Raw genomic sequence first — 11,123 nt, forward strand, 5'->3', positions numbered from 1 at the left:
GGGAGCGCCTTCTCGTCTTTGTATACCTTTGTAAACCCAATCAAGAGAGGGTAGTTCCCTCTCCCAAAATCGTCTGCCAGGCATCACAACAATTACTTATGACAAAATCAGACCTGTTTCATGCTTGTTTAGGTGAGTTTTGTTTTTCATCGTTATAATTTTATTACGGCAGTTTTTGTACGGTAATCAACCTTTTACTTAAAATGCGCTGTCAATTGAAGACAGTGATATTCATCGGTATTTTCACGATGGACACATTAAAGCCGATGAAGTCTTATCAAATGTTCATAATAAGCTGATCAAATGCCCACCTTGTAACGTTAATTACTTAATACTCAATATTTATTAACGGCCAGTTTAAAACCGGAGGAGAAATACAATGTTGTTGGTGTGCGTTGACAATATTAGGTCGACCAACTAAGTAACAAATATTTAGAAATCTCATTCAGTTTGCTTGTGCATGGACCCCAATAACGCATTTGTTAGTGGTCCGATACATGTTGCTACAGCGAGCACGCAAAGCAGGAAACAAGCGATTGCGATAAATTCGATTTGCCAACGAATGAATAGCTAGTATAGATTGAAGATTGATTGAGAGCGCAAGCCACTCTTGAAAGCAAACTGACATTAATCCTATTGAAATACCAGCAGTAATTGCTGTTGTTGCTCTGGACTCGTTTTACCATCACTACTATTCTGGCTTTATTGTTTGAAGAATTATTTACCAATATTTTTTAATATTTGCGATTAGAGTATTCTTAATTTCGTAAATACGAAAATGTGTGATTCCTGGAAATGTCGCAGTAGCGGTCGTAATGAACGCCGCTTTGGTTATTGCTGGATGTATTTTACCGATAGTGTTTAACTAGCGTATTCGATTTGATTATGCTAAAAAGATATTGATGAACGGATATTAGCATAGTGTCTTAATAAGTTAGTTATTATACTTTTTCTCGGTATTTTTAGTTATTATACCATCAAACACTGTATCGTTATAGAACTTTCTTTCGAGTTTTTTCAAAATTAGTGCAAAATGCACTTTTAAGACGACCCGTGAGACATTGTTAAATGATGAATTTTCCTATTTAGTGGAAGTAATGAATTTCACGAAATTAAGCATTACATGATGTGCATTGCATCAAACTGAATGCACCTATGTACTATACAAGCAAATATATATATATATATATATATTTTTTTTATATACGATTCCATTTAAGCTATTCAAACCTTGTAGCGTGCGTTACCCACGTTCTAAATTGTCAATAGCAGTATTGGTAAGTTAGCTGGTTAATGTGCCGCTGTTGTTACTATGACAACATACATGTATTTGAAAAGTTTTGCATTATATGTACATGAATAATGAGTGTCACACACAAACAAGAAATCAATTTGTAAAGCTATTTTTGACGATGTAATCGACGATATATCGTACTGTTTGATTTACTGATATTGTGAATTTGGCTGTGAAACGCCTTTTTCAACTTGGTACCACCCTGAATATGTATGTCATAAGTAAGTCATATGTACTTTAAGAACTGCAGGCCAAAATGAATAGAAATTATAATTTTATTCTATGACCCTTTCTACCTATATTATCTCATTTTCCACTACTTATTCGGTCTTTGCCTTTCTGCGGAATGTTACAGTAAAATCTTTCAATACATATTGAATGTAAGACAAATTTAACCAGTTTACTATTACACAACGTATTATAAATGAGTACATAAAAAGACATAAAACTACTAAAAACTAGACTAAAACTAAAAAACAGGTTCGTGGATATGAGAGACTCTAATAGTCGTCTGATTTTATACTGCTACATAAACTCGCTCCGTATCTTGCACGTTACATAGCATCAGACCGTGGGTAGGTGGTCAACTTCTTCAATTGCGTTGGTATTACTGTAATGGTTCCCACAATTGAATATTCCCAAATACGAAGTTATACAAAATTGTTGAATGAGCTGCAGATATTCTGCGCCTATACAATAGCGTCCCTCCATTTAAATACTGTACTCTGTTGAACCAACATGGTTAATTGTAAGAATCATGGATAATCTGATTTTCTAATGGCGTAAATAAGAGCGGAATAAATGGTTAACGAAATGTGTTTGAATTTAAAATCTCTCAATACCAGTGCACTTCCCTTACGTGGCTAGCATTTAGAATAGAAAGAGCTCAGCAACGAAGAAGCAATTGGCCAGCATGAACTTATTTAACAATTATATGTCAAGATTTCATTTTTAGTTAAAATGCTTGTGTCAATGAATATCTTGTATTATCATTATTCTAGTATGACCTTAAAGCATGTTATAGATAGACTTTTTATTTCTTATTTCGGTCCTAGTACACTAATGTTTTTGATGTGGTACAACTGACTTAACCTAGTACCGGTACATTGTCCTGGTTAATGTTCCTGTAGCCAAGTTTATCCTTCAAAAAACAATCCTCAGAGATCTTTATTGCATTTCGTACATGGGAGTGCAAAACAAGATCTTAGAGGTGGTATAAGTCTTAAATCTCATGCTGTAATTAGAGATCCAAATGTCATTACGTCAATCTTTCTAACATATTCTAAAACGACATACGGCGTATGTTGCGCTTCGTACGACGCAAGATTCCAGCTAAAGTCCTAATCTATACGCACTCGTATACACTATACGCTTTACTACACGATATATATCTATACGCTGTTTTGTATACGCAGAGAGCGTTATGACCTACGCAGTGCCCTAATCAAAAGTAAAGAGCTTCTTGAATACATTTGCCAGAGGAGCAGCACATAAGTGCCAATGTAAAAGGGATCTGCTTAAGATTACATCTACTTTAAATTGCTTTAATATTATTAAGTGATGCTTATGAAGATGGAGAAAAACAGCTGAATATGGTCGAAACGTTGTTTCGTATCATCGAAGCCAGCCATACTTAAAAAATGTCTTAGCAAAATTCGTAGCAACAAACGATACGTAAACGATTTTTTCTCATATAAGGTATCGCGTATACTAAGAATAAATGCTACACAAGTCTTGTTTTATAAAGATTAACTAAATGTTTTTAACAAAAGAGCAAACATATATATTTTAAACTCTCACTTTCTCTTTCCCTGGATGCAATATATGGCGAAGGCTTGAGTAGCAGTCGAAGTATTTCAAAACACCTCACATGATCTCAGGTTCCGAGGTCGCTCTTCTTCGCTACTGTATAAACAAGCTAGACTAATACTTTTCGGTTAACACTCTCTCGAAGATGTTGCCGTTTTTTTTTTTATTGAGGGCTCTATACCTTGATTCTGTCAGAATCGAGTGGTATATAAGAGAAAATATACCAGCACCACTGACACGTTCTGAATTTGAGTTCTACCTGTCAGGTAAAACGAACATAAGTTATTGTAATAACATTGATAGAGGGCATATATAAGGAGATTCTGAGCAAAGGTTACTAGTACGTATAGTAATAGTCCGCTTAATATGTAATCATTATTATTACTAGAGTAAATGATGTGAAAATCAGAATGTATTGATGGCATAAACGATAGTCACAGGCTTTTGAAAATCAGTTAGTTAAAAAATGTTCTTTGGAAAATCGCAATGCAGGGAGCGGCTGCGTTGATTGACTTTCGGGTGATTTTCTGGTCATGTATAACATGTATTATAAATTATATTACCTAATTTATCATTATTTAGTTGATGTGATTGTTCTTAAAGTTAGATTTATTTCCATATCTTATTTGAAACCAAGATCCTTTCGTGCTCGCTCTTCAAAACTGTTTGGAATACATCTTGAATCGAGTTCGACCGAAACAAAATCAAGCGTGTTATCGCTTTTTTTTGCATTTCTTTGTCCTTAAACAAGTGAGAAAAAAGTAGGTTCATCTACAACAGTATTAACGTACTTATTTGTGTAGCACGATAGCGAAAAACCGCGTCAACTATTCTTGTTTCATTGCTACCGCAAAATTTGTAAGTTACGCCTAAGTGAGTGATCCATAGTGGCTCTGTATATTAGGCAGTGTTCTGTAGTAAACGCCATAGGTCAGGTTAATCCGCAGACTTTTGCTTAACAACTGCGGAAACAGGGGGCACAAATTCAACATCCGAGGGCATTTGCATGAGTAATGCAAGAAAATCCTGCGTTGCCAACTTTAAAGGGCCACCTATGAAAATCCCTCACGGAGCGAATCGAGTCTTTCAGTTCGATCGATGGTACCTTTTACACTTTCTTAATCCATCTAGAAACACCCCTTCCCAAATCGAAAACTTTATGATGACTGCCGTTCTTATACGAGGAAGCGTTACCGGCCGGTTATGTCAGGTTTGTTGGGTAAGTTAGCCTTTTTCATGAAGGCTTCGTTCTTGCAGCGTGTTCCACCGTCCTGGGATTTTGTTGCTGACTCGTATTTCGAAAGCATACTTTTGACGTCAATAGATCGTTAGCACGACGACAACCAGTGATCAACATGACCGCAAGTGGCATCGATGTTGTAATCGGGTGAGTTTTTGGTATCTGGGAGATTCGTATCGATACAGTATTTTTACTGTTATTTGTGTTGTATCGTCAGCAATAAACAGTAAATTCGTATTTGATAAACTTATTTCCATAGATCTATATAACATAGGACAATGTTTTACGAAGGCCTGATTTCGAGGCGCAAACGGTAAGCAGCTTACTTTTCAATCTAGTTGGAGAGTTCAATGCATTCATAGCGGCGTCCGTATACAAACATCTGATACCGTTCGTATCAGATGTTTGTATCTCCGTCTAAATCATTACACTGTCTTTTTGGGCACTATTTATTCTTAAAGAGGCATCATGGTAAACCACTAGCGTTTGGTTGATTACGAGATCCGATAATTACAGAAGTGTAGCATCCCTATGATACTAATAACGCTAACGGTTTATTCTAAATATTAATATGATTATGCAATCTCATAAAGACGCCTGCAAGCCATAGAGTTGCGTGTGCTCCTCATAACTGTAGTAATAAAAAGATAGCTTTTAGCACGTTAGTTTAAACACTCTTTAAACCTGGTCTGCTTTTACACTTTACAAATTAGTTGTATCTAATTTTTGCCTTCGATTTTCACAAGCCGATTTAGGTTGTGGATGTGTGATAAAAAAAAAGTAATAAATTATGCACTTAAAATGCAACATTAATAAACATTTTATTACAAGGGTGTCACTTCACAGACTCCTTCATTGAAGTAAATAAAAACATCATGCATATACCGTGATTGATGTGCTGATTCACTGCAAAAACAAAGCGGTCTAAAGAGGGCTTGTTTAGATCTATCAGTACTGATATAAAATATGATCGTTGAATTTTACGAACTTATATGGTGTAATAGGATAATGATATATGAAATACTTCGTAGCCCGCCAGTCCGATTCAGAGTCAGCCGTTGATTTGAAATGAGTTGAGATGAAATAAAAAAATACAATGATTTATCTTTACGGTAAAAATGAGACCTACTTATTTTGTGCATAAGAATATATTGTCATTTTTAGTTAGCTCTTTTTATAGTACCTTGGTACTAGGCTCATTATTTCTCTATTACACAATCATTACACGCTTGTGCGTTTATTTGCTTGAAGAGATGTATAATTTTAAAAATAATTTGATTTCTAATCTAAACAAACCTAAAAAAAAGCGATTTATTCCCTTTTCACAAACATAGCTGTTGACGTTTCCGCGCCGGCGACATATCCGCCTCGTTTCAATTAGATTGTATATGTAACTTTACCATCAACATCAAAATTTAGACTTATGCGAACTGTCAGGCCTTATCCGTTTTTCCGGTACGAAGGAAAAGGAATAAAAAAAGTGCACAAATTCACCCATCGAAAAAACCGGTAAAATAAGAAATCCGTTCCCATGAAAAAGTGTTTTCTATTGCATGAAGGGGTATATCGTATTATGGTACTCAATTCCTTATCCTGTTTTTAGGCTACTTACCTAATATTCGTACGTTGTTATATATCCTTCCAGCTATTTGGATGCCCATCAGAAGGAGTATATTGATCGCCTCGCTGAGGTGGTCGCAATCAAATCAGTATCAGCATGGCCGGAGTTTCGTCCGGACGTCATCAAAATGGTGAACTGGATGAAGACCAAACTTGAAGGTGGGTCATTTTATAGTCAAACGCAGCGTGAACCCTTTACAAAAACAGCTGAACCTATAATGCTTATCTTGTACGTAATGTAGGCCTTATACACGTGTGGCAAAAGGATAACAACTTATATATGTGTTGTAATAATATATATATTCAAACAATGTATATATATATATATATATATATATAGGTTTTCAAATTCTGCGGCAAATTACATGTTTTATAAACATACTAGTTGGTATCCTATGCTCCATGTATTTCTTTCATTGATTTAAGCTCGACACTTAATTTAAGCTCACTTTTTATTATTGACGGTGGTTTAGTATATGCGAGTAAATCTATTGTGTGCCTTCATGTATTTTTGAATTTCAGACTGTGGGGCGAAATGTGAACTCCGTGACATCGGACAACAAACTCTCCCCGATAAGTCTCAAATTCCATTACCCCCAATTCTTTTAGGGAGCCTGGGAGAGGATCCTGCTAAGAAGACCATCTTACTATATGGCCATCTCGACGTTCAGCCTGCTCTTAAAGGTGAGTTCAGACATTAACGGCATGGTGAAGTTGATACAAAAAGAAACTTATTTTTATTAAAAAAATAAATTCAGTCTGAAAGCCGCCTGTCACAGCATCAATCCTGAATACAAATTTAATTTGTATAAATATCCATCACGGCTGAGTTTAACTACAGCACGTAGTGGATGTGGGTATTCCAATAAAATATTAAAGTGTAGCAAAAACCAGGGAAGTGAAAGTAAATCGACGGTCGTATTGAACAATCGATAACGAAGCTAAATGTTGATCAGACTTATGTATTGATAATTACGTGTATACTGATAAAGCATATCTTACTGTTTGAATTCGATTACTTTTGCGGTAGTTATATCTATAAAGTAAGAATTAGGCAACATGCGGTTGATAGTACCTTCGTACCCGTTAATCTTAATCCTGACTTACATATATATCGAATCATTAATGTCGTATCGAATACTTAATGCCTGGTATTAAGGTAAAATAAGATGTCAAGGACTACGCAGTCCCTGAGTTGACCATATGTTCTTGCTCCAAAATCAATCAAGGTTTATTGTAATAGCTTCGCGTTCAGTATCTATCTATATGCAATTATCATTCCATAAATGTTATTCACTATGAACTGTGTTTTTTTTTAAATAAAGTGAAAAAGGCGTTAGTGATTAGCATTAATTAAACATTTCTAAGTTTCCGTGAATATTTGTATAGATAAAAATTCATAACATGAACGGGTACGGCGGTTTCTTACTAAGGCATAAACGGTGACTCGTCTCCTGAGTTCAGATCTGAATTTGAATTTGTGTATGCTGACCATATAGTCGATCTTCTTGTTTGAAATCCCCGACCAGTTTTCTTATGATATACACAGCATCGTTACCTGTTTTTTTATTGCTATATGTAGACTGATCGTAAACAGGTATATGTTGAGTTAAAGTAATATTGTGTTGTATTTTTATTTAAGAGGATGGCTGGGACACAGAACCTTTCGTTCTAACGGAGAAGGATGGCAAGCTCTATGGACGAGGCGCCACAGATGACAAGGTAATTTCTGTCTAATGAACAGAACTTCGGCGTATAAATACTGCTTTAATTTTTACAGCTTCCAGATTAATATATGATAAATGCTTCGCCCCTCAGAGCTGTGTAATGTTTCATGATAGTTAAAGCTGAACACTGTAGTCTATGACCGAAAAACCGTAAAAATGAGCCTGAAACTGTGTCGATACTCATCGAATGAGATGAAATGTCCTTTTTCTCGCTACTTAATTATTGAACCTGTGTAGCACCGTTGATTAACAGTTCCAATGCTTCATGACAGGGTCCTGTTCTGGGGTGGCTCCATGTAATCGAAGCTTACAAGGCAACAAAGACTCCTCTCCCGGTCAACCTCAAGGTACTCCTCGTTTTAAAGACTGAGATTTCTAAGATCATGGCATACATCTGCTATTAATTGAGAACGGCAGGAGTGTTTGTTTTGTCAATATTCACTAAGTAGTTCGGTTATTATGGCAGAGTTGATACAGTGGTCTTGGTTTTCATTATTTGAAAAAAAGCAGCCTTTATAAAAAAGCACCTTTTGTTACTTTTTAAAAATGCAAGCATGTGTTTTGTAGTTCTGCTTCGAGGGAATGGAGGAATCGGGCTCTGAAGGTCTGGACGAGTTGCTTTTGTCAATGAAAGGGGGTGACTTCTTGAACAAGGTACGTAGGCCGCATCCAATTGTATTTTCGCGAATCGTCGATGTACCGTAGAAGGGAAAAGTAGTTATTAAAGAACAAATAATAATGATGACGATCGCGTACTGATCCTGACCTTCGCCACTAAAATTTAATTAATTTTTGATGTGTTACTTGGCAATGACAACAGGTAGACCACGTATGCATTTCCGATAATTACTGGTTAGGAACGCAGAAGCCTTGTCTCACCTACGGCCTGCGGGGGCTTATTTATTTCGGGGTTGAAATTGAATGCTCCGATAAGGATCTGCACTCTGGGATCTTTGGAGGTATGATTATTTTACATAAATCAATAGAAATTTAAACTTGCTTAGGTTCTTGCTGGTAATAATATAATTGTCATGCCGTTTACATAAACAGTCTTCTCTGATAGGCTTAGAAGTATGTGTTTCGAAATATGATAATAAGAAAACATATCTTGGAAAATTGCTTTACCATTATCGCCCAAATAGGTCCAGAGCATGCCTTCCATTGTTTAGGATGTTCGGGAGAAATTACAAGGATTTATTAGTAAATAGTATCAGCACATTTTCTTAATTTGCCATACGCAACTAGGAACGGTCCACGAAGCAATGAACGATTTGATGTGGGTGATGTCGCAACTGGTTGACGTAAACAACAAAATTCTCATTCCTGGCGTCATGGACGATGTGGCTCCCATCACTCCCGAAGAGCAGAAGCTTTATGAGAAGATCGATTTCGACCTCAATGAGTACCAGAAAACTATCGGATGCGAGAAACTTGTCCATCATGGAAAAAAGGTGGGTGTGAAAAAATGCATGCGGCATAGGTAAGTATAAATTACTGTTCATCTTCAAAAGTAACGTAATGTCACAAACAGTGTATATTTTTTTTTGTCTAGGACGAGTGTTTGCAGGCGAGATGGCGAAACCCTTCTTTGTCCATCCATGGAGTTGAAGGTGCCTTCTACGGGCCAGGAGCGAAGACTGTTATTCCAAAGTAAGTCGTACACCAAGCATGACTTAATTCTATATTTAGCTCCTAGTAAAGGTAAAATCAAGTGTGGACTTCCTTTCCTTCGAAACATTTTTGGGAACTTTGCTTTGCGACTCTTACAGGAAAGTTGTTGGCAAATTCTCCATCCGACTTGTGCCTAACCAGGACCCGACTAAGATTGGCAAGATTGTTTTGGACTACCTTAACGAGCTGTGGAAGAAACGCGGTTCGCCTAACAAGTTCCGCCCTTTCATCTTTTCAGAAGGACGGTGAGATTACATAAAATTAATCAAAATAGACGCTTCAGAAAAAGGAGGGAGTGGTTTATTTACACTGAAAAAACTGACCCTCTTAAATCTGATGTGTTTTTTATTTTTTTTAGTTTCTAATGTGACAGGGCATTTTGCAATAGTGTCCATTTAGTTTACACCTTATTCACTGAAAAATGAATTATGTGAAATGCGTCGTGGGGAGCATTAGCTAAGTGACATACCAATATACCTTTGGTATCGTCGTCAATATGGCTTGTGTTGGCAATTATCATTTAAGCAATATGAATAGACGATAAAGAGATGTGCATTTTAATCTAACCTTATGCGCATTGCATTTGTTGTTGATGTCTTGGCAGATCGTGGGTGTCGGATCCATTTCACCCGAACTTCCAAGCCGGATCCCGTGCCACGCAGAAAATCTACGGTGTTGAGCCAGACTTTACGCGCGAGGGTGGTTCAATTCCTGTAACTCTGACGTTTGAGGTAGGAAATGTTTGGTATAAGAAGGCTGCGAGTTAAACACGTGTCCAGGTATCCGTTCGTGAATGACAAAGTTTAATGTACATCGAATTGCTTTGTGCACACGCTTCTTTTGGAATTTTTGTGAACATTCTAAAATATGCCAGAAAAATATTATATAATATTATATAATATTTTTCTGACAAAAGCTACATGATGGTGACCTTGTTGTTTAGCTACAAAAATGGCATAGATAAGGAAAGATACACTATAATTGGTTCTCCAAAATTTGCGAGATAGTTTTGCAAATCAATGAGGAATTCCTACGATATTGCTGTATCTGTCTATTCCTTCTACATTTATTCCGTTTATAGCACTACTGTTCACCTGTGTTGTTACAGGAGGTTACTGGAAAGAACGTGCTTCTACTGCCAATGGGTCAAGCTGACGATGGAGCTCACTCGCAGAACGAAAAGATTTCAAAGAGAAATTACATCGAAGGCACCAAACTGTTGGCCGTCTATCTTGATGAGGTGTCTAAATGCTAAGAAGGATCTGGAAAAAATATAGGATTATCGTGACAGAATAGAGCCACAATTACTGACAAGTTGAAACTTTTGATATTGTACCACTAATAGTTTTTTGATAATCAGTCATTAATGTGTAAACTGATATTAACATCAGTGAACGCGTGACACACGATGGTAACGTGAAAATCGTGCCTGATGCACCTTAACTCTAATGTATGGTAAGCAAAAGTGAATAAATATATTATATATATAAATATAAAGCTTGATATTAAAAAAATAATGATGCTATAATGCTAAAACTGAAGGCACAGTGTTTTCAGTTATGATGTGATCTGTGCAAGTTGTTTGTATTATCTGGTAATGTCTTGTAGGACCAGTAATCAGTCAAGGCCTTTGGTGTATGAATATATTCATGGATAATTTCAATAGATTGCAAAAGCTGATTACAGTTTAATAATAAGACAAATGCATGCCATGGGACAATCCAATCGGTGGGTATTCAACAACACGCAAAAATTTGGGCTT

General features: G+C 36.4%; 1 protein-coding gene across 1 annotated transcript; it reads left to right on the plus strand.

Moving 5' to 3' along the window:
- The first annotated feature begins 56 nt into the window (after positions 1 to 56).
- On the plus strand, positions 57 to 10,902 carry LOC111268095 (Cytosolic non-specific dipeptidase 2). Its single transcript, XM_022846830.1, has 13 exons — positions 57 to 132; positions 4,361 to 4,490; positions 5,989 to 6,122; positions 6,486 to 6,647; positions 7,606 to 7,685; positions 7,963 to 8,037; positions 8,258 to 8,344; positions 8,511 to 8,649; positions 8,936 to 9,141; positions 9,243 to 9,340; positions 9,460 to 9,606; positions 9,966 to 10,092; positions 10,470 to 10,902. Exons 2-13 carry the CDS (start codon positions 4,459 to 4,461, stop codon positions 10,614 to 10,616), a joined length of 1,434 nt encoding a protein of 477 aa, XP_022702565.1. The 5' UTR covers positions 57 to 132; positions 4,361 to 4,458; the 3' UTR covers positions 10,617 to 10,902.
- The last annotated feature ends 221 nt before the right edge of the window (positions 10,903 to 11,123 follow it).

This window comes from Varroa jacobsoni, unplaced genomic scaffold (assembly GCF_002532875.2).
Source record: "Varroa jacobsoni isolate VJ856 unplaced genomic scaffold, vjacob_1.0 scaffold_1257, whole genome shotgun sequence".
Lineage (NCBI taxonomy): Eukaryota > Metazoa > Arthropoda > Arachnida > Mesostigmata > Varroidae > Varroa > Varroa jacobsoni.